We start from the raw sequence: 24,336 nt of genomic DNA, 5'->3' as shown, positions 1-24,336 counted from the left end.
ACTAATAAAAGATGTGTGGGTTAGGTTAAGGGGTTATTGGGATAGGATGAGGTAGTGGGCTTTGGTGGAGTGCTCTTTTGGAGGGTAGGTGTAGGCTCGATGGGCCTAATGGCCTCATAGAATCATAGAATTTACAGTGCAGAAGGAGGCCATTCAGCCCATCGAGTCTGCACCGGCTCTTGGAAAGAGCACCCTACCCAAGCCCACACCTCCACCCTATCCCCATAACCCAGTAACCCCACCCAACACTAAGGGCAATTTAGCATGGCCAATCCACCTAACCTGACACCGGGTCCTGCACTTTAGGGATGCTATCATTCTATGAAAAAAATGAGCAACCTGCTGCAGATGCTGAAGAAATGATTTTGCAGATTGCTGATGCTTTTATTGCTGGTGTGATGAGTACTGCATATAACTGGCATGTCACTGCGGGTTAAACATGCTGGAAGTCAAGTATGTTAAACTGCAGCTTGAGCGGCAGTGGAATATGTCGATGTCAGGATTTGGTTCTATTGAGGTTGGGCCCTTTGGGAAGGCTTGCACAGCTGTGTCTCCTGGACAGAGAATACTGGTACATGGAAAAACCAATAAATAACACATTGACAAACAGATAATTTCCACAACAATGTTCTGGAAATGATAAAACATTCTCAAGTTTGTCTGTCGAGGAACCTGTGAGGGGTTGTACCGTGTGTTTGGTTTTAGTGTGTGAAAATGAACTGATATAGCTTTGTATTGGTAACAATATGGAACGGTGACTTTTCCTGTTGTTTACTGGTTAGTGTGATATGTGGAATGTTTCAAACCTTTGTTAATGTTGACCTTTTTTGCCAAGAAAATATTTTCAAGTGGCTTCTCACGGGTACACATGCCATGTCTCAGACGATGATTACTGCATCAATCAAACTTTGAAGCCTGAGCAGATTGCCTGAACCCGAGACGCGTCAGCACCATAGAGGCAGTAGCCAACAATCAAACACTCAAGAGCTGAGCTTCGGCAATGGGGATATCCTTGCGACCAGAGGGTGGGAGTATGGATCAGGGGAGGGCACCGGAGCACGGTCTCCCTAATGTTCCCGGCAAGGGTCTAGGGTCTAGGGGCTCCTGATGTGGTTGGGGGGTAAGTGTGCAGAGTGTGGTTTTTCAGCATAACTGGTTGGCAGGATGGCACTCTCAGAGGTGGGACACGTAAGGGTGGGAGAGGCTTGAGGGATTTCAGGGTCATGGAGTGGAAGTGCGAACTGATTGTCGGTCTCTCTCCTTCTCCAATTCATCACAGATATAACAATATGGCTGGTTATGTCAGTACCCCAGAGGCTGCCCTCGTCCTGCTGGTGGCAGCCCAGGTGACCAGAAGCCGGAGACGTCATCAGCGCGACGCAGGCTGGAGGTGGCATCCCATGTGCAGAGGCCGCCGCACACCCTGAAGACCCGACTGCCCATCAGGCCAAGGAGGAACCCAGAGAGGGACACCAACGATGGCCCAAGGTGTACAGGCATCGTTGGTCTTTCAATGAGATTACAGACAGCATGTGTTGCAGGAGACTTAGTGCGGCACCTGTGCCATGACCTCAAAGGCACAGCATGGAGGAGGGGGACACCAGGCCATGAAGATTACCGCAGCTCTGAATCTCTATGCCACCAGTTCATTCCAGGGCTCGAGCGGGGACTGGTGCGGATTTCCCAAGTTACAGCCCACATGTATATCCATGAGATCATGGATGTCCTGAATGCCTGTGCATCAGGATTTATCAACTTTGAGTTGGACCAAGCACGCCAAGATGCCCCGACTGCAGGATTCTCCGCCATCACCGAGATGTCTCAGGTCCAGTGGGCAATAGATGGCATGCCTGTCACCTTGCAGACCAGAGCATCAGGGAGTGCCCATCATTAACAGGGAGGGTTTCCACTCTCTGAATGTTTAACTCATGTGTGACCACCACCTCCCCGGATCATGCACGTGTGTGCATGCTTCCCAGGGAGCGTTCATGACAGCTACACCCTGGGGCACTCAGAGATCCCCGTGTCTTTGAGGACCACCCCAGGATGATGGATTGGCTTTTGGGGAATAAGGGGTACCCACTGAGGCCCTAGTTGATGGTGCCAGTCAGAGGGCAGAGACTGAGGTGGAGACCCAATATAATGAGGCCCATGCTGCCGCCTGTGCTGTCATTTAGCAGTGCATCGGACTGCTCAAAATGCAGGTCTGATGCCTGGACTGCTCTGGTGGTGCCCTGCAGTACCCCAGAGGCTCTCATACATTTTGGGGATCTGCTGTGCTGTCCAAAACCTGACTCAGCAGCGGGGTGACATACTGGAGGAGGAAGAGGAGGGACACACGTCCTCGTCTGAGGAAGAGGAGGCGGGGTTGGAGGACGAGCCCGGGGGGACCTGCTGGAGGAGAAGAATGGAGGACGGATGGTAGCAAGGATCTGGCATGCCTGGAGGAACAGGGAGGCCCTAATCCTTACCCAATTCTCATAGGACGAGGCTTTGACGATCAGCTCACCCTTCCCCTCTGCCAATCCCTCCTTCCCTCTAATCACCCCTCCCCAATCCCTCTTTACCCAATCCCTCCTTCCCCCAATCCGTCCACTTCCCCCAATCCTCCCCCCCCATATTTCCCTCCTTCCAACTCATTTCCATCATTCCTCAACCCTCCGTTCCCTGTCCTCCCACACCCCTTGGACAGAAAACAACGATAATTCCAATGCCATTGTTGGCATCACCTCCTGTGCCCATAGTTTTTGGGACTCCTCCAATTGGCTGTGCATTTACTGGAATGTCACTGACATCCCCTGCTGAATTCCACGGCTGTGTCCTAACATCTGCATCAGCTCTGGGATAACCTTGTCCAGAGGCTTAGCATCTGACTGGGACTCAGCAATGTCCTGGGATCCAGCAGATCACCGATTGCTCTCTCCCTTGGAAGTTCCTGCCTTCACCTATGTATCAGCAACTGTGTGGTGGTCACCAGATTGTGCCCCAGACCCTATCCACTAATGTCGCCCACCGAGGTGTGTGTCTCTGCTCAGTGGAAGGTGGGGCTGACAGCTGCGATGCCTCAATGGTGGTCTCCTCGGAGGTCTCCTCCTGGGTGGTCTCTTGAGTGGCAGAGTGGGGAACAACTCCAGATGGCCCGATCCCATCAGATGGAGATCCTGCGAGACAATGGACATGTGATCAGTGAGAGGGAAGGATCATTTTGTCTGATGTGAACAACTCACTTGAGGCCATCTGGGTGAAGGGGCAGTGGATCCTCACCTCTGTGGTGCAGGCCATCCTTGCTGGAGGTGACTGCTCTCTCCTCAGTCAACCCTGCAATTTCCAAGGCCTGTTCCTCTTAAGGGTGAAGACTCAAATCTCAGGTACTCCACCCCCCCATCTTGTCCCTTTCCCACTTAATATTGGATATCTTTTCCTAATAATAATATTCTTTATTGTCACAAGTAGGCTTAAATTAACACGGCAATTAAGTTACTGTGAAAAGCCCCTAGTTGCCACGCTCTGGCGCCTGTTCGGCTACACAGAGGGAGAATTCAGAATGTCCAATTCACCTAACAAGCGCGCCTTTCAGTACTTGTGGGAGGAAACCGGAGCACCCGGAAGAACCCACGCAGACACAGGGAGACTGTATGGGGATAAAGAGAGGGCTTTGTGAGCACACGTTTGACAGGTCAGTGGGTCGAAAGCAGATGGCATGAGCGGGTATCGCACCTGGACATGAGGGGTTGCGCTGGTGGGTGCCGGTGGGTTCTGAGGAGCACGCATGAAGATCGGATGTGGGAAGGGTGTGAGCTGTCAGCCAGTAATTTGTGTGGTGTGGGGGAGGGGGGTAACTGTGGTTAGGAATTTGAGGAGTGGCAGGCGAACCTGATGCCAGTAGGGAGGTGGTAACTTACCCTTCCAGCTTGGTGGAGGTCATTGGTCTTCTTCCGACATTGCATGGCATTCCTCTTGGTCACGCTCCCGCACTGACAACCGCTTCCACCGCAACCCAAGCCGTATTGATGGCCCTGCTGCTGGTCCTCCAACCCCCTCGGGGGAACAGGATGTCCCATCTCGCATTGACAGCGTTGAGAAGCTTGTTCAGGTCGGCATCGCCAAAGCGAGGAGCAGGTCTGAGCGCTTGCACGTTGGCTGGAATAAGTGCAGAGGGAGTGTTTAAAAGCAGCTCCCCTTGTTAGTGGTGAGAAGCTGAGGCGCGTTTAGAACATAGAACAGTACAGCACAGAACAGGCCCTTCGACCCTCAATGTTGTGCCGAGCCATGATCACCCCACTCAAGCCCACGTATCCACCCTAAACCTTACTTTTATTAGCACACTACGGGCAATTTAGCATGGCCAATCCACCTAACCCGCACATCTTTGGACTGTGGGAGGAAACCGGAGCACCCGGAGGAAACCCACGCACACAGGGGGAGGACTTGCAGACTCCACACAGACAGTGACCCAGCCGGGAATCGAACCTGGGACCCTGGAGCTGTGAAGCATTTATGCTAACCACCATGCTACCCTGCTGATTTCTGGCGAGACAGCCAATACTGGCGAGAAGCTCATGGGGGTCTCATTTCCGTCACTAAGTGCCATTGAATATGGGCTGTGATCTCGCCACATTGAGAAACACCCCGCCAATTACACCCAAAAGGACATTTGAAAATCTTTCAATTAAATTGCCTGCAGAAATGTTTCCGTTCAATCGCTCTCTTTAACTCTGGCTCTGAGGTTAAGCCAGTGGTTCCAAGTTCCTTTGTGAAATGCACATCATTGAATCTTTGAACCATCTATCAACAGATAAATAGGCTGTGTACATAAATGGCCAATTTTTAAAGAGTGTGTGACTGTGTACTACGTTTATAAACCCAGCTGACGCGAATAAGAGCTGAAACTTTGGACAGAAAGCAACATAAATGCCATGAAAAGTGCTGCTGACCTTTTGCCTGCTTCCCCTTCTCCTGCTGACTAGATTCTGTTTCTTCTCTGCTCATTGCTGGATCACATGATAATATTTCTTTTGTGTTTGACTTTTTAAAACGTTCATTGGCCTAGAAACCCAGGCAAGTCTTTCTCCGCTCATTGAGGGACAACACCATTCCTTCATGAACATGCTTGGCCACAAAGTTCAAAAAAAGTTTGAAAAGGTAAAGCCAACAGTGGAAGATCGACATTTTGAGCATGTGAATGGAAAATGAGTGACTGGGGGACAGATAGCTGGATTGGCCCTTCAGAAGTCTGTATATGTTCTGGTGTAGTCATGTTCTGCAATATTGGACTTTATGAAACTCCTCCACGTATATAGCAGGGTTTTACGAGCAGTCAGAAGGTTGATTAGGAACCCTAAAGCCTGACGGTGTGGGCCTCTCTTCATGGTAATGTCGAGGATGCCTTCAGGTTGTCTTCTAACAAAAAATGTGCATTCTTTATACTTTGTACATAAATGGAAGGATATTGTTTCCAATGAGAGTTACTTTTGGGCAAATCCAAGGGCGAAGTATCACTGTGCTTTTTGCTCTTGTAACTTTAGCAGATGGTATTTGTGTTCACTTGTTAACTTGATAAAGCAGCTTGAGGGGTATTTCTCCAGGGGCTGCTAGTCTCACTGGCATTGCTGTTTGGCATTACAGTAGCCGTATTGTGCGCATGGTGAGGAACTTATCGTTGCGCGTTTTTCATGTTTTATTCTGTGTCAGAAAAGTCTGTCAGTCCAAATGAAAAAGTGCTTGCGTTTTACACTGGGATTGCATGACAGTGTCATGTTCAATAGGATATTTTAACATCAGTTATTTGGATTAACCTGCTCAAATAATCAGTCCGTGATTGCTCAGACATCCTACCAGGTATGGCCCCGTTCGGAAATTGTGAACTTTAAAAAAAAACGATCTGGGAGATTTGTCTGTATCAATCACTCCACATCGACAACAAAGCAATTTTCATAATTACTTTAAAAATGACCACCAAGCATGGTCCAAAAATTAATTTGCAACATGAAATAATCGCTTGACCAATTGCAAGTATTTTGTTCAGCTGTTGTGTTGCATTTTGAGGAAATATACCAGCTTTTTGAGGAGACTGGTGGCAGGTTGCAGATCTATGGTAGCGTTCACAAGGGCCGGAGAATGTCACAAATGGGACATGTAACGTTTCTGAAACAATTCATTGATAAATGAGTGAGCTGAAATTGTGACTGTCCTGTTCAAACTGGTAACCTTATGCAACTCTCAGTTGAATAACTGTCAAGATTAATGAGCTCTATTAGTCTTAAATGTGAACTGCTTGTTCTTCGCTAGGTTTGACTCTGTATTTGTAGATCAGCTGCCACCTACAGAATCCTGGCTTGATTTACTATGCATTTACTATGCAAGCTCATTGCCACATTGTTATGACTGTAGTAAATAATATATAGTCAAAACACAAGCTGGCAGGCAGATTAGATGGATGTGGATTATGTGTGTCTTTCCTTGGACTGTCCTTTAAAGCCGATCCTTCAAAATAAAGCTAATTAACAAAGGCAAGCACAATAAGTTTTACTAACCACCTAATTTCCCTTCCTGGCTCTCACGTTAGCTGATACTATTAACGGTTTTCTCTCTGTCGGTTTTTTACCCTTCTCCTTCATATCCTCCATCATCACCCCTCTCCTCAAAAAGGAACCTTCAACCGCACTATCCTGCCTGTCCCCAACCACCCTTTCCCCTCTTCATGATGTTGTGGCTTTCCAGTTCCGTGCCCAACGTCCCCGGAACTTTATGTCTGCAGCTCTCCATCTGGCTTCCGACTCTGGGGCACAATATTGAAACTGACCTTATCGAATTCGCAAGTGACTTCCCACGTGATTGCGGCAAAAGTAAACTACTGTTCCTCGTCCTTCTTGACCTGCCGACACCCTTTAGCGTGGTTGATCACACCATCCTCCTCCAACAACCCTCCACCATCGACCGGCTAGCTGGGACTGCGCTTGCCTGGTTCTGTTCTTATACCCCGGTTTCAAAGTTCTCATGCTTGTTTTTAAATCTCTCCATGGTCTAGCCTATTCCTATCTTTCTAATCTCCTCCAATCCCAGAACCCACCAAGATACTGGGAAGCCTCTAATTCTGAACTGCATCCTGATAATAATTGCTCCACCCATGGTGGAGGCTTCTTCAGCTACCTGGATCCTAAGCTCTGCAATTCCCTCCCTAAATCGCTCCACCTCTCTACCTTACTTTCCTTTTTCAATATACTCTTTAAAACCTATTTCTTTAACCCCAGTGTTTTTCAAACTTTTTTCCCTGTGACCCATTTTTATCAGCCAGCTGATATTCAAAACCCCCGCTGCCTGACCTTCGCGGCCCAGGCCGCGTGAACTTCACCACACATCTTTTTCACTTACCTTTAATGCAACAGGTGAGCCTGCTTGGTCCTCACAATCTCACTTGCTTTGTTATTCAATGTTACATTTCTGCTAAAGACGTCAGCTGATGATTTAAGTTCTCACTTCATCCATTGCAAAAAATCATGAGGTTTGCCCTTGAACTCGCCATGTTTAGTCTTCAGATGTCTTTGAAGTTTTGAGGGTATTAAACTTTCATTTGCCAGTGCTTCCCTGCATACAACACACAGTGGCTTTGCATCCTGATTTTCAGTGGCACAATTAACAACCCACACTTCAAGTAATCACCTTTATGCTGCTTTGTTCCTGTTTTCTGCTTATTCTTCATGGGTTGTTTACCAGAGGCCCTGGAGCTCACACCAGCAATGCTTCCAGCTGCAAAATGGAGGAATCTCTCTTGCGCCCAGAACGTGTGACATTAGTGTGACCCTGCTCTCTGCTATCGCTCCAGGCAGGAAGACGCAGCGATTTAAAAATCTGGGTCAGCATGTTGACATCAGGAGGAGGCGTTCTGCCCTGCTGGGCTCTGGGCCTGCGCACTGCTGAGGGGCACTCAGACGCGATGCGCCGGCATTTTGAAAGCCAGTCGCGGCCGGCATTTGTAAAAGCCGTTCAGGGCAGCACGGTGGCACAGTGATTAGTACTGCTGCCTCACGGCACCGAGGTCCCAGGTTTGATCCCGGCTCTGGGTCACTGTCCGTCTGGCGTTTGCACATTCTCCCCGTGTTTGCATGGGTTTCGCCTCCACAACCCAAAAGATGTGCATAGGTTAATTGGCCACACTAAATTGCCCCTTAATTGTAAAAAATGAGTTGGATAATCTAAATTGAAAAACAAAAAGTAAAAGCCATTCGTGCCATTGGGCACTACTTCCTGTGGTCGGGAATGCTGCGACACATGGCCATCGACCCTCCCAACACCCGCCCACGACCCACCCGCAGGTTGCGACCCTGGATTTGAAATTGACTGACCTATCCTAATATCTCCTTGTGCAACTCAGAATCTTGCTTAAATACAAGCTGTTGTTGTAAATGGGTGTGCGCAATGCTTCGCATTTATACAATTACACTTATTTGTACGTGAATGCCATATATAGTCGAATGATTTGACCAGATAACCCACTGATCTAAGTTGAAAATTGGAAGCTATAGGAGTCTTGTCTGTTCTTTTTTCCCCCAGTTACCAAGAAGCTACACCTAGTATCTGACCACACAAAGGACTGGTGGGAGATCTTGACTGGACGGCCGAATAGCTTATTAGTCAAGTAGGAGACCGAATGGGCTAGAGTGAAGAAACTATTAAGGTCAGTGTTTGCACTTAACCTTTTTAAGACATGCCCAAGAACTTAGGAATGCATTAGATTGACCTTTCTATGTTCCAGGGAATTACTGAGAATTACTTTCAAAAGTTTCATTCTGCTCTCAGCTTGGTGTTGGTCTTCCAATAATCCAGTTTGGAAACTTTGTCAGGGATCACCTTCGTACTTGGTTGTATCTCAAGTCTGCACGTTCTGCGATGTATAGGATGATTATCACTCTTATACTGCACAATGAAGTGATTCGAATTATGTTTGCCTTAATCAATTTAAAATTTCTTTCAATAGTCATTTCAACTTAAAGCAGGTTTGTGGCTCTTCTGGAGGAAAATAAAGCAGTGTCGTTAAAGTTTTAATAAAAAAGCCATCTAAAAGCACCAGAAGTTCGGTCAATAGAATCAGCGGGCAGAACTTTTCGGCTAGTTGAGTTTCCGAAAAAGGCTATGGGGAACCTACCCACAATCCTGATGGCAGCCCCATAGCCTGTTAACTCTGTGGACTGGGATTTGGCTGGAGGTCAGTCTTTCTGGCCTCATGAAATGAAATGAAATGAAAATCGCTTATTGTCACGAGTAGGCTTCAATGAAGTTACTGTGAAAAGCCCCTAGTCGCCACATTCCGGCGCCTGTCCGGGGAGGCTGGTACGGGAATCGAACCATGCTGCTGGCCTGCTTGGTCTGCTTTAAAAGCCAGCGATTTTAGCTGAGTGAGCTAAACCAGCCCCTAGTGAGCTAAACCAGCCCCTGGGAAGAAGCCCTGCCTTAGAGGTCATCTGGGAAGAAGCCCTGCCTCAGACAGCTGCCGACCAATCAGGCTGGCTGGCAGATCTCTATTCCCCGCAGCCCCACCAGGAGATGTGGCCACTACTGGGACTGCATGTAGTCCCGGAGAGGAAAAGCAAGAGTTTGATTGGAAGGTGAGAACTGTGGGTTTCCTGGCAGGGTTAGAGCCAGGGCAGGGGCCCCGGGGGTGGGGGAGGGGATGTGGTGGTGCAATTTTGTTTTCATGTTGCTAACTTTTCTCACTGGCTGTTGTGTGGCACTGTATCGAATGCCTTTTGAAAGTCTTCACCACATCAACAGCATTGCCCTCGTCGACCCTTTCTGTTACCTCATCAAAAAACTCCAGCAAATTAGTTAAACATGATTTCCCCTTTAGGAATCCATGCTGGTCCTCCCTAACCAACCCAGATTTTTCCATGTGACTACTAATTCTATCCTGAATAATTGTTTTTGGAAGCTTCCCAACACTCAAGTTAAACTCTGGTCTATAATTGCTGGGCTTGTCATTATGACCTTTTTTGAACAAGGATGTGTAATGTCTGCAATTCTCTGGTCCTCTGGTATCTCCCCTGAGTCGAGAGAAGACTGGATGATTATGGCTAGCCCCTCCTGCAAATTCCACTCTAACTTCTTTCAATATCCTTGGATGCATCTCATCCAATCCTGTCAACTTTAAGTACAGTCTATCCGACACTTCCTCCTTGTCAATTTTGAACCCTTTTAGTGATAAAGTTTCCTCCTCTTTCACCATGGCCTGGGTAGCATCTACTAATTGGTAAAGGCAGATAAAAGGTATTCATTTCACAGCTCAGCCATGTTCCCTACATCTATGTGCATATTCCCTTTTAGATCCCTAATTGGCCCTACCCATCGTTTAGTCACCTTTTTACTATTTATATGCCTATTGAAGACTTTGGGACTCCCCATTTTGTTGGTGACAAATCTTCTCTCATCCCTCTTTGTTTCTCGAATGTGCTTTCTCACCTCCCCTCTGGACCAGGGGAAACATCCTTTCTGTAAGTACCCCCCATTGAGCCCTGTGAGGATATTGCATTCTTCAACTAGATCACCTCCCTTTCTCATAAACTTGAGAGAATATAGGTCCAGTCCCCTCAATATTTCTTCATAGGTCAATCTCGCTATCCCAGGTATCAGACTGGTGAACCTTTGTTGTATTCCCTCTATGGAAAATATATCCTTCCTAAGGTAAGGTGGCCAAAACTGCACACAATACTCCAGGTGCGGCCTCATCAAGGCTCTATACAATTGCAGCAAGACAACTTTACTCCTGTACTCAAATCCTCTTGCAATAAAGGCCAACATACCATTTGGCTTCGTAATTGCTGGCATGTTACATTAACTAAGAGCAGGAGTAGCCAATTCAGCCCCTCCAGCCTGCCCCACCATTGCTGCTCTCACATCAGTCTCATCTCCACCTTCCTGCCCAATCCCCAGAACCCTTCATTCTGCTACTAATTAAAAATCTATCCATCTCCTCCTTAAATTTGTTTAGTGTTCGGCACTCTGGGGTAGAGAATACCACAGATTAACAAACCTTTGAGTGATGCAATTCCTCTTCATTTCAATTTTAAATCTGCCACCCCTTAGCCGAAAACTATGGCCTCTTGGTCTAGAATGTCCAACAGGGAGAAACATCCGTGCAGCGTCTACCCTGCCAATCCCCTTTAGTACCTTATATACCTCAATTAAGTCTCCTCTCATTCTTCTAAACTCCAGTGAGTATAGGACTACTCTGATCGAATTTTTTTCATAACACAAGTCCTTCAGCCCTGGAATCAATCTAGTGAACCTTCTCTGAACTGCCTGTTTGCGTTTGTTTTCAGTGACTTATGAACATCAACTGTTCCCAATCTCTCACCCTTTAAGAAACATCCTGAATTTCTGTTTTCCACAAAAGTGGATATTTTTCCACATTATAATCCATCTACTATGTTCCTGCCCACTCGTTCCGCGTGGCATGAACTGGATCTCGCCCTCACTAGACGAGATCCAGATCTGAATATTCAAATGAGTCTAATGGCTCCGGACACCGGATTCGTCTGGTGTCTGGAACTTAACAGCCACACCTGGTATACCGTGCCATGGCACCTTTTCGTACTGGTCTGCACAAATGTGGACCAGGTGTAATCGCACCTCAGGGGGGTCTCGCAGGCCTTTGGATGGTGCCCTGGCACTCCCCCTGGCACCTGGACACATTGGCAGGGCCACCCTAGAAGTCTTAACCTGGAACGGGGCACTGCCAGGGTGCTAGTGTGGCAGTGCCAGGGGTCAGGCCCGGGGGGGTATCTTTGCCACTAGGAGGGGGTCTATCCCTCTAATTATATTGTCTTCTACAACCATTGCATTCCTTTGAACTCACCCCGCTTGAATGACTTCCTGTACCATTGTGCCATGGTCAGTGGAACATCTACCCTGATTTTGTCCATACAGGCTGCAAGAACATCAAACCTGTTGGATCTAACGACCCTGTCTTAAGGGGTGTGACTGCCTGTGTCCAAGTGTCCAAGTAAATTTCCCTTCCCTGATGTGGCGCAGTGTTTATAGTTTAGTCTTCCGCTCAGTGACCCTGAGGCAAAGTTCTACCAACCACAGACACCTACACAGGTGGCCACGTGCGCCCACACCTACAACTGCCGCACTTCACCTGTGGTCATTCTCGTCTTTAATTAGATAATTATTTTAACGATTAAATTTTAATGATTACATTTTAATTCAAGCCTCTAGTTCTGCCCGTGCTTATACTATTATTATTCCAGTAAATGTTCAACTTGCCCAACTGAGATTCCCTAGTTAAGATAAATAGGAAATTAGTAAACCTTATCTACTACTATTAAAACCTTACAATTACTAAAATTATTTGAGTTTTGAAAAATAAATGAGAAAAATACGTACCAAACAATCAACTGCCTCTTTTCATATGGTGTCACCCTTTGATTTCCCTCCGAATGTGGTCGGTCCGTTCTGAATTTATGGATCGAACTGGACTGGGCTTTAAAAAAAAATTAATTAATATTTTTCAATTTTAACAATTATCAGAAAAATATTTTTAGTTTTACAAATCCACAAAGACAATTTATCAGGAAAAAATACTAAAAAGAATACAAGCCATCCACAACCCATTACCCCCCCCCCCCCCCTCACCCTTGCCAACCCCCCTCCCCCCAGCAACGGATAGTGAGTAGTTCCTTAAAATATGGAATGAAAGGCAGCCACCCTCGACTGATCCCTCGACTGATCCGCTCACGGTGTATTTGACCTCCTCCAGGTACAGAAACTCCATTAGGTCCCCTAACCATGCCGAGGTGCTGGGTGGGTTGGAGACCTCCACCCCAGCAGAAGTCTCCTCCGGTCAATCAACAAGGCGAAGGTGAGAACATCAGCTTCCTCCCCTGTCTGCAGCCCGGCAGGTCCGACACCCAAATATGGAAACCAAAGGCTAGGGCTCCATTTCGTCATGTGAATCACTGACATTGGCCGAAAGAAGAAGACCCAAAAGCTCACAAGTTTGGGACAGGACCAGAACATTTGCATGTGATAGGCCAGGCCCCCGTAACATCGCTCACACCTATCATCCACCTCCAGGAAAAAGCTACTAAACACTACTTTGAGCTGGATCAGGCCCAGCCTTACACATTTCACCCTCCACACCTCGTCATCTACTATGGGCCCCAGCACCTCCTCCCACCTCGATTTCACCCCATCCACCGGGCCCACTTCCTCTGACAGGAGCCACCCATAGATGCCAGATGTGCTACCGTCCTCTGACCCCGCAAGCAGAAGGATCCTTTCCATAAGATACGTTGGCGGTGCCTCGGGGAAGGTCGGGAAGGTCCTCCATACAATATTCCGAACCTGGAGATATCTAAACAAATTCGCTCCATAAGCCTGTATTTCACTGTCAATTCCTCCAAGCTGGCAATCGCCCTTCCAGAAACAAATCCGCTAATCTCTTTAGTCTTTTCCTTCTCCATTTCCCAAACAAAGCGTCTAGCTTCATCAGCTCAAACAGGTAATTGGTACAAATAGGGGCCAACTTCGACAGAGACCCGAGATTAAAATGTTGCCTGAACTGCTCCCATATCCACAAGGTCGATACGACCATTTGACTCGTAGAATATTTTGTTGGCAAAAATGGTAGCGAAGCCGTCACTAGTGAGCCCAACCCAGCACCCAGACCTGACTGCTCTTTTAGGTGCTGTTGTCTGTCTCTGGGTCCTCCTCTCTCCCGATCGTTTGGGTGCTACTGCTTGTTTCTGGGTCCTCCTCTCTCCCGCTCATTTAGATGTTGCTGTCTGTCCCTGGGTCCTCCTCTCTCGCATTCTTTTAGATGCTGCTGTCTGACCCTGAGTCCTCCTCTCTCCCTCTCATTTAGATGTTGCTGTCTGTCCCTGGGTCCTCCTCTCTCCCGCTCATTTAGATGCTGTTGTCTGTCCCTGGGTCCTTCTCGCTCCCATTCTTTTAGATGTTGCTGTCTGTCCCTGGGTCCTCCTCTCTCGCATTCTTTTAGATGCTGCTGTCTGACCCTGAGTCCTCCTCTCTCCCTCTCATTTAGATGTTGCTGTCTGTCCCTGGGTCCTTCTCTCTCCCATTCTTTTAGATGCTGCTTTCTGTCCCTGGGTCCTTCTCTCTCCCATTCTTTTAGATGCTGCTGTCTGTCCCTGAGTCCACCTCTCTCGCATTCTTTTAGATGCTGCTGTCTGACCCTGAGTCCTCCTCTCTCCCTCTCATTTAGATGCTGCTGTCTGTCTCTGGGTCCTCCTCTCTCCCTCTCATTTAGATGATGCTGTCTGACCCTGAGTCCTCCTCTCTCCCTCTCATTTAGATGCTGCTGTCTGTCTCTGGGTCCTTCTCTCTCCCGCTCTTTTATGTGTTGGATTGAATTGGATTGGTGTTGTTTATTGTCAAGTGTACCGAGATACAGTGAAAAGTATTGTTCTGCTTACAGTTCAGACAGATCATTCCATACATGAAAGAAAATACATAGGGAAAACATAAATATACAATGTAAATACATTGACACTGGCATTGGGTGAAGCATACAGGAGTGTAGTACTATTCAGCAGAGAAGATGTGTGAAGAGATCAGATTAGGGTCCGTAAGAGGGTCGTTTAGGAGTCTGGTAACAGTGGGGAAGAAGCTGTTTTTGAATCTGCTAGTGCGTGTTCTCAGACATTTGTATCTCCTGCCCAATGGAAGAAGTTGGAAGAGTGAGTAAGCCGCGTGGAGGGGTCTTTGATTATGCTGCCTGCTTTCCACAGGCAGAGGGAGGTGTAGACAGAGTCAATGGATGGAAGGCAGGATCGCATGATAGACTGGGCTGTGTTCACGACTCTCTGTAGTTTCTTTCGGTCTTGGGCCAAGCAGTTGCCATACCAGGCTGTGATGCAGCCAGATAGGATGCTTTCTATGGTGCATCTGTAAAAGTTGGTAAGAGTCAAAGTGGACATGCCAAATTTCCTTAGTTTCCTGAGGAAGTATAGGCACTGTTGTGCTATTTTGGTTGCGGCGTCGACGTGGGTGGACCTGGATAGGTTGTTGGTGATGTGCACACCCAGGAATTTGAAGCTGTCAACCATCTCCACCTCGGCATTGATGCAGACAGGGATGCATACGATACTTTGCTTCCTGAAGTCAATGACCAGCTCTTTAGTTTTGCTGACATTGAGGGAGAGATTGTTGTCTTTGCACCACTCTACTAGGTTCTCTATCTCCCTCCTGTATTCTGACTCATTATTGTTCGAGATCCAACCCACTACGGTTGTGTCATCAGCAAACATGTAGATGGAGTTGGAGCCAAATTTTGCCACGCAGTTTAGTAGAGGGAGTGTAGAAGGGGGCTAAGTACGCAGTATTGAGGACTATTGTGGAAGAGGTGTTGTTGGGGCTGGTTTAACTCACCAGGCTAAATCGCTGGCTTTTAAAGCAGACCAAGCAGGCCAGCAGTACGGTTCAATTCCCGTACCAGCCTCCCCGGACAGGCGCCGGAATGTGGCGGCTAGGGGCTTTTCACAGTAACTTCATTGAAGCCTACTCGTGACAATAAGCGATTTTCATTTCATTTTCATTTTGTTGTTTATACTTACTGGCTTTTCACAGTAGCTTCATTGCAATGTTAATGTAAGCCTACTTGCGACAATAAAGATTATTATTATTATTACTGATTGTAGTCTATGGGTCAGAAAGCCGAGAATCTAGTTGCAGAGTGAGGAGCCAATTCCTAGGGTGTGGAGCTTTGATACTGGGATTATGGTGTTGAAGGGGGAGTTATAGTCAATGAATATGAGTCTGACATAGGAGTCCTTGCTGCTGTCTGTCCCTGGGTCCTTCTCTCTCCCATTCTTTTCGATGCTGCTGTGTGTCCCTGGGTCCTCCTCTCTCCCATTCTTTTAGATGCTGCTGTCTGTCCCTGGGTCCTCCTCTCTCCCATTCTTTTAGATGCTGCTGTCTGACCCTGAGTCCTCCTCTCTCCCTCTCATTTAGATGCTGCTGTCTGACCCTGAGTCCTCCTCTCTCCCTCTCATTTAGATGCTGCTGTCTGTCTCTGGGTCCTCCTCTCTCTCTCTCTTTTAGATGCTGCTGTCTGACCCTGAGTCCTCCTCTCTCCCTCTCTTTTAGATGCTGCTGTCTGTCTCTGGGTCCTCCTCTCTCCCATTCTTTTAGATGCTGCTGTCTGTCTCTGGGACCTCACCTCTCCTGCTTTTTTAGGTGCTGCTGTCCACCTCCAGGTCCTCTTCCCTCTCTCCTGCTCTTTTAGGATCAAATCACTCATTTTGAAATAGAAAGGCAAATGGTGATTTGGGTGAGACAGTGCTATGATCAAGATCGCTGGATAGGTACATGGATTAGGGTAGAATGATGGGGTGTAGATTAATTTGTTCTTAATCTAGAATAAAAGTTTGGCACAACATCGTGGGCCGAAGTGCCTGTTCTGTGCTGTATTTTTCTATGTTCTATGTTCTATCTTGCGAAATAATCTTAAGTCTGAATCATATGAAACTGTGATATGAACTAATGTATAAGTGGTTATACATGCTAGAAACCTATTGCACATGAGCAACACAGTTGCGGCATGGGTCAGAACTAAAAATGATCGTGACATCAACCCCTAACCCCGGTTTGAGGAAGACAGAGGGGGTACAGAAAGTATCCAACATCGCCATAGTTTGCTGACAGGTGTGCCGCTAGCCGGGGGGCCTCTGCCAGGGCCGGGGAGAGTAATGGAGGGTGGCCAGGAGGTGGGCGCTGGGGTCGGGGTGGATGGGCACAGACCCCAGCAGCGTCACTTGGAACGGTGGCTACTGTTGGGAATGCACCTGACCTGGAGCCGCATCAGGGATGGTGCCCTGGAACCAAGTAAGTAGAGCTACTGAGGCCAATAAGACAGATCCTGTGGGGGTATTAGAGGGAGGACAGAGCACCTTTGGTGAGGGTGTGGGCTTGTTTCTGTGGAGTCCCCTCCTGTGGTACTTGATCAGGAAAGATTCTCCCACCTACCCCCCCCCCCCCCCCCCACCCCTCACCTCCTCAAACATGGTCACAAACATCCCCCACCTTTTCTCAAACTCCCCTGCTGAACCCCTTAACTCATACTTTATTTTCTCTAACCGCAGGAAGTCATACAAGTCACCCAACCAAGCCGCTACCTCCGGTGGCGATGCCGACCGCCACTCCAGCAAAATTCGCTGCCATGCAATCGTATAGGCGAAGGCCACATCGGCCTTCCTCCTCTCCATGAGCTCCGGCTTAACGGAAACCCCAAATATCGCCACCAAAGGGTCTGGGTCCACTCCCTCCTCCACTGTCCTGGCTAAAACCGCGAACACTCCCGCCCAGAAACTTCCCAATTTTTCGCAACCCCAAAACATGTGCGCATGATTCACTGGCCCCCGCCCACACCTCTCACACTCATCTGCTGCCCCTGAAAGAACCCACTCATTCTCGCCTGAGTCATATGTACCCTGTGCACCACCTTAAACTGTATCAGGCTAATCCTTGCACAAGAGGAGGCCCCGTTTACCCAACGTAGTGCCTCACTCCGTGCTCCCCAATTGATCTCCCCTCTCAACTCCACTTCCCATTTCTCCTTGATCTTCACCACCCGCTCGCCTCCCTGCTCCCCCAGCCACTTGTATATATCCCCAATTCTTCCCTTCCACATCCGAAACAGCAGTCGCTCCAGCAGAGTGTATCCCAGCAATCTAGGGAACCCCCTCCAGACCTTTCACGCAAAGTGCTGACCCTGCAAATACCTGAACTCGCTCTCCCTCGGCAGCTCTACCTTCTCCCTCAGCTCCTCCAGACCGGTGAACCCCTCCTGCAAATACAAATCCCTCACCTTGACCAGCCCCACTTCCTTCCACCTCCTGTATACACTAACCCCCCCCCCCCCCCCCCCCCCCCCCGGCTAATTGTATTTGAAGATTGACCACAGAATGTTTCAAGTATCAAGGAAGATTAAAGAACTTCTGTTCAACTCATGGCTTTGAGGGTCTCAGGAATCCCCAAGTTCTTTATCGCCAACAAATTACTTGAAATAATTGACCAATTAATCAGTTTTCAGAGGTGCTGACTGAGAAAAAATGTTGCTCACGACACTGGAGAACTCCTTTACTCTTCTTTGCATAGCACCGTGGAATATGTTATATTAGTTTGAAAAGACATGGACTGAATTTCCAAACCTGGGTCAGGGACCTGATGCCAGGATAATTTTTAATTAAAATTTTTTTTTATTGTACCCAATTTATCTTTCCAATTAAGGAGCAATTTAGCGTGGCCAATCCACCTACCCTGCACATCTTTGGGTTGTGGGGGCGAAACCCACGCAAACACGGGGAGAATGTGCAAACTCCACACGGACAGTGACCCAGAGCAGGGATCGAACCTGGGACCTCGGCACCATGAGGCTGCAGTGCTACCACTCTCCGCAAAATTGTGCTGCCCCCGATAATTTTTAGTTCTGACCCATGCCGCAACTGTGTCGTTCATCCGACGCTTACTTCTAAAATAAAAGACCTAATTGGGTCACAAGCGAGTCTCCCTAGTTAATGGCATCAAGCGCTACCAGGAGTTGGAAGCTGCTTGCGGAGCATGAGTGGCAAACGTGAATAGCATGCATAATGGAGCCTGACGCTGCCTTGCAGAAGAGAGGACGTAGCTCATCGGAGGGGTAGCAGTCTCACAAAAGTGGCCAAATAGCCAAATAGAATTTAAAGCACATGGTCCAGCACAAGATCCCCCAGCTCTTGAACATTTTCAACATCAAATATCAATTTAATTTCTGCCAACTTTGAACCCAAAAGCTGTGCACTCACTTGTATCAGACTGTTGTCGTTCAGCAATTTCCACTTTGAAAATTACTATCTCACCCTCACTGGCCCATTAGCAAGCTGCTCAAGGGGCTTAAATGGAGGCAAGGGAGTTTCCCATTTGCTCCCCTCCCGCGCTCGCTTTGAAAATTGCGTTGCATTCCAGAAGTGGTGAGATCAAGTTCTTTCTTCAGGAATGAAATTTTCACATTGCTCCGGCACCCTTTCCCAACCCCATTGGCAAAACCTTGATTTGATGGCCCAGCGGAAATAGTAATGCGTTCAAGTTCTGCAATTGGACTTGTCCTGGTCATGCATTCAATTAAGTTGTGTTAGCCTGTTGTCTGATAATTCTTTCATACAATTTTTTTAATTTGCTATTTGTTGGAATTAATGAATGAAAGCTATATCTTCTGCTTTCTTTCTTTCAGGATCTGCAGGGGGAGTTCAAAAGCCACCTGGTCGCAGATCACAGGTAGGCCCAAGTCTCAGGTAGTGATTTTATTGATAGTTGTTTGAGAGAAGGTGATCCAGTCACTGGCCGGCTAAGACTGTCTCTGATTGACTGCTGAAACTTCCCCTCTGACTTGACCATATTGAAACTTGAGGTGAGTGGTTGACGTTCATAGACAAGGGCTGCAAGGCCACTTAATTTTAAATTGGTGGCTTCTTAGCGATTGAAGGAGGCTGGAGAGAATTTACTGTGTGTCGATTCTTACATAATGGTGCACCTTTAGAGAGAAAGCAACTTGTGTATTTGCTGGTTTATATATCAAGGAGCACAGTGAAATATATAGCTCCATGTTTTTAGTTCCATCCACCCAGAACACCGCTGTTGCTTTCAAAGTCTCAGCCAAAGTGCTAATTCAGCCTAAAAAATAATTTACAGTATAGGCGATATATTCCAGCAGCTGGTGTAAAGAATAAGGGTTCTCTACTATCATCACTGGGCAGCACTATGACGTACCTAGATATTGGCTTGGATAAGGTGCACTGCGGGCGGTTGTGAGGCCTATTTACGGAGTCACTGGTACTGCTGGAGCTGAGGGAATATTGCGTGGAACCATTCAAAGCGCATAATTCAGTCTTAAACATCTTGTCCAGAATTTCCCGAATGAAGTTTGGGCGCAAGCCTAACCTGGAAGCACGTTAAATCACACAAAAAGACCTTGTGTCCCGATGTTATCGCGTCCCTGTGCTATATTCACCAGGGGGGTGAATTGGAAGCACAACCGCCAACAATCAAGAAGCCAATTTAAAGTAATTAAACACCACTTGACCTGATTTTACATTGCCCGTTTGCCTCAGGCAAGCCGGCCTTTACGTTTAAGATGCAATCTCAATCGTGAAGGGTGGTAGGAATGAGGAAGGAGTGGTTGGGGACTGAGGTCTGTGTATGATTGTGCTGCCTAGTCACTTTTGACTAGTTTTAATGGTCTGCAGCTCCCTGAGATAGCGCCACAGAGCCTGTCCCCCCGAGGGGGAATATTGGAAGCGCCAGCCCACACCGTCCCTTTTCTAGGCATCGGTCCTCTTCCCGAGCCTCCTCAGCAGAGCTCTGCCTTTCACAGAGCACGAATGACATTGAATGGCCGGTGACTGCGGTGGCACAGTGTATAGCACTGCTGCCTCACAGCGCCTGATACCTGAGTTCGATTCTGACCTCAGGTGATTGTCCTAGTGGAGTTTGCACATTCTCCCCGTGTCTGTGTGGGTTTCCTCCAGGTGCTCCAGTGTCCTCCCAGAGTCCAAAGGTGTGCAGGTTAGGTCGTTGGCCATGATAAATTTCCACTAGGTGGGTTATGGGGATAGGGCAGGGCATTGGGTGTAGTTAGGATGCTCTTTCAGAGGATCGATGCAGACTCAATGGGCCAAATGGCCTCCTGCACTGTTTGGATTCTATGATTGTGCTCTGGGGCCGACTATGGCTGGGAATGCATTTGATGCCCTCTTCCAGGCCCTCCACGTCTACCTGCCTGATGGGTGGAAAATTCAGATCCTTGTAGTTATTATATAAAGTTTCCATTTCTTCAGTCAATTAAGAGTTATTCTTTTATCTTTCTGATACAGAAGATTGACAGAAAATTTTCCAAATACATTAACAACGTCGAACGTAGCGTACTTCAAGAGAAAATATGCAGAAGAAGAAGATTTACATAAAGTTTACAATGGGTACTTTCCAAAAGTAAGCACTTCTTGACATTAAAAAAAACTAAAGCAATACACACCCTGAGTTTGGACACTTTTGCATTGTTATGTTAAACACCTGAGCGTTTTTTTTTTCCAGAACCTGATCTTTCCAGAAGATCGGACATGTATTCTAAGGCTTTCACTTGAAAAATTAAGGATTCTTGAAGACCCTGAAATCTATCTTCGAAGGGCTGTTTTAATAAACAACTTATTGAGGAAAATCCACATTGAAACAGAGAAAGAAGTGTATGACTATGCTGAACAGTTTAATAAGGCTTCAAAACATCTCTGTTCTGAAGCACAGAAAAGAATGAAGTATATGATCAAGGATTGTAACGGATGTTCCCAATCTTTGTATTATGAAGAGATTGGTTCATACTCCATTGTGCCTTTTTCTTCAAATAATGTCATCTATGGACTTGGTTACCCAAGTGACCATTTGGGAAAGAGTACTTCCTAAAATGGAATTCAAAACAGGACGACGAGCTATTACATTTATACCTCCCTCGCTCTGTGTTTGGCAGAGATAGTGTTTTGTAAACCGACACGCAGTCACTGAAAAATAGCAATGAATCTGCATACAAGGCCCAATGAATAGCCTCTGGTTGGAAATCTGGTGCCTTCATTAATCAGTAAAATGATGGCACTCATGCTAAACTTTGATTTTGATCAGATCTGCTTGGAACATTGTGTCTTTAATGTGTCGTGTGTTTTAGTTGCCGAGTGTGGACTGTGTAGAGATTATTTTTAATAGAAACAGTACAAAATGGTGATTTATTGGTATGCCTTTGTATTTTTATTTTGTTATCTGTTTTTGTCATTGTTTTCTCTGTTTCACCCCCTTCCTTTAGTTAGGTAGGAGGAGGAGTTGGGGAATTCACTGCCACCTTCAATGCTGCTTCTGGAGGTTGGCTCCCATCAACTTTTTCTGGCAGTATCTAGTGTCATGTCTGGGAACCAATACATTCTACCTTGAGTAGGGGTAAGTGTGCTTAGATAACCGTTGAGGCTGCCGTTTTGAACAATAACCTTCAAAAGCGCGTAGATGCTCTGTTTCTGGAGCTTTTGGGGTCATCATGAAAATAACATTTTACAGTGTGTGCGGTTCAATGAATGCCTCAAAAAACAAACGTTCTCGCTGAGGGGGATGACTGCTTTGGGAAGCCTGTGCAGAAATCGTAACATACAATAGAAATGCTGATTTGCATCGTAATTCAACAATGTACAATAGATTTTTTGTTTTGTAATCTCCAATACAGGATTATAAAAAGGAGAAAATAGCTTTACTTCTTTAATGATCAGATTTGGAACGTGCAATAAGATCCAAAGGTGGGGGTGTATTAAGTGAAAGGAAAGAATTAATCTATTGTTCAGGATTTTTGTCGGGTGGAGCAACTGGATAGGTACATCATTTAACTCCAAAGTTCTTATTAAAAGTAATGTGATCCATTCATTGCGTCATTGGTAAGACTTACTGTTTTGCCATCATTTGGCATCCAGTAACAAACTCAGTTGGCCTTTGTACATTCCCATGCCGAGTTTAAAAAAAAATTGATCTCTCCTGGATTTCTTTAATCAACCAGCTGATTGGTACACAAAATTGTACCTTTTAAGATAATTAAAAAGTTGTGCCCTGAGAACAGCTGGCCTTCTGTACCATATCTGATGTAATGGGGGACAGAGCCAAGCTGCAGAGGTACCTGATATGTTACTTGTAACAGTTGAACCACACTTGTGCACCATCAGAATGTGAACACCAGAGATCTAATATAATTTAAGAGAGAACTATCATTGCATTTGATTAAAATAGAAACTTAAAACACTGGAATGAGCTGCAGCATCTATTGTAGTGCAGTGACTGTAGAATATATAACTTTACCAGCTGTGGCTGTAGCTTCGTTGTGCAACACATTAGAATTGGCACATGATTTACTGGCTTAAAAGGCACAATTTAACAAACCAAATGTGCTGATTGTATAGATTTTGCTTAAAAGAAATTCCATCTGCCTCTTTGGTTTATGTTTGTCCGAGTGCATTTCAACAGCAATGACCTCTTCATATATTTGTCACGATCTTGCCAATGTAACCAGCAATTTCACACTCCCGAGATGTCGGGGTAATATTTCCCTAACTCATCACTAAACTATAATCACTGCTGAACCCGTGTTTCTGAAACTCTCCATGCTTTCTCTGGAGTATAACCTAGAGAAGATTGCAAAATGCTTGGAGACCAATTTGAGGAAGGTTTTTTTTTGGCTGGCGCTGTCAATGATTTTGCTTTCTGATATGTTTGCTTCATGCTGTAGTTAGCTGGGTACTAAAGGGTATGCATTCCACTGCTCCTGTCCATGGCTCAAGATAGGAGTAAATGTGGGACAGCCGAGACCCATGCCCCCCACCCTCCCTGTCCGTATATTTTCATTCATTAAAGTTAACGGACAAATAATTGTGGGTTGAGAATACACAGCTTTGCAATCTGGACACAGGAACCGAGGATTGATCACAGCAGAATGTGTACCCTCACAGAGTCTTGCATTGATTTGCAACTTATGAATATTTTGCTTTTTGCAATTGGACAGCATTATATAAATCTTGTTATGAATCTACCAATTTTATATCCTTTTCTTTTTTCTCTTCACCAAAATGCTTTGAATGTTGGGTTTCGCAGTCCATTTAATATTCCTTCAGCTAGTTGGTTATTCTTTGTGCGTCAGACTAGGTAGTGTCTGTTGGAAGTAAAGAGTTAGCCAAATCTCTGCCTTCATCTGTTACACACTTCCCAGCAGTGGTCACTAGATAACAATCAGGATTGGGAGCCCAAGGTCAATTTCTTTCTATTTCCCTGGGTCAAAGTTACCGAGGTCAATTGTGGCACTTGGACTGAAGTCCTGGGCAAACTCTTTCTTAACAGCCTGCATTTGTTGTAATCACTTACTTGATGTTCGTGCACAATAGCTTCACAAAAACATCATTAGCATTGCTTTTGACCAACAACATTATGCTAAATGATGCAAAATGGTGCTTGTTTATCGCTCTCAGTGCAATCAATAATTCCCCTTTAAAGAAACAAAGGGGAAGTGCAGTACGGTGGTGCCGTGGTTAGCACTGCTGCCTCAAGGCGCTGAGGACCTGGTTTCGATCCTGGCCCCGGGTCATTGTCCATGTGGAGTTTGCACATTCTCCCAGTGTCTGCGTGGGTCTCACCCCCACAACCCAAAGATGCGCAGGGTAGGTGGATTGGCCACGCTAAATTGCCCTTTAATTGTATTTTTTTTAAAAATGAAACAAAGGATGGGTTTTCACCCCCCCCCCCCCCCCCCCCCCCCCCCCCCAATGGCGTGCTTTGTGGCGA

The 24,336-nt window shown here is 46.6% G+C and overlaps 1 protein-coding gene across 1 annotated transcript; it reads left to right on the top strand.

Annotated features, from left to right (window-relative positions):
* The first annotated feature begins 439 nt into the window (after positions 1 to 439).
* sertad4 (SERTA domain containing 4) lies at positions 440 to 24,150 on the top strand. The gene is made up of 5 exons (XM_038788143.1): positions 440 to 571; positions 1,646 to 1,825; positions 19,226 to 19,269; positions 20,865 to 20,979; positions 21,082 to 24,150. Exons 1-5 carry the CDS (start codon positions 440 to 442, stop codon positions 21,442 to 21,444), a joined length of 834 nt encoding a protein of 277 aa, XP_038644071.1. The 3' UTR covers positions 21,445 to 24,150.
* The last annotated feature ends 186 nt before the right edge of the window (positions 24,151 to 24,336 follow it).

The sequence above is a fragment of the Scyliorhinus canicula genome, chromosome 2 (assembly GCF_902713615.1).
Source record: "Scyliorhinus canicula chromosome 2, sScyCan1.1, whole genome shotgun sequence".
Lineage (NCBI taxonomy): Eukaryota > Metazoa > Chordata > Chondrichthyes > Carcharhiniformes > Scyliorhinidae > Scyliorhinus > Scyliorhinus canicula.
The sequence above is the reverse complement of the archived record's forward strand: the minus strand, read 5'-3'. Positions and strand labels throughout refer to the sequence as shown.

Bases quoted from the DNA above. Each gene is read 5' to 3' on its own strand.
- sertad4 (XM_038788143.1), top strand. From the start codon at position 440: ATGCTGGAAGTCAAGTATGTTAAACTGCAGCTTGAGCGGCAGTGGAAT. The intron at 1,826-19,225 runs GTCCAGTGGGCA...TCTTTCTTTCAG, and splicing joins CCATCACCGAGATGTCTCAG to GATCTGCAGGGGGAGTTCAA. The intron at 19,270-20,864 runs GTAGGCCCAAGT...TTTCTGATACAG, and splicing joins CACCTGGTCGCAGATCACAG to AAGATTGACAGAAAATTTTC.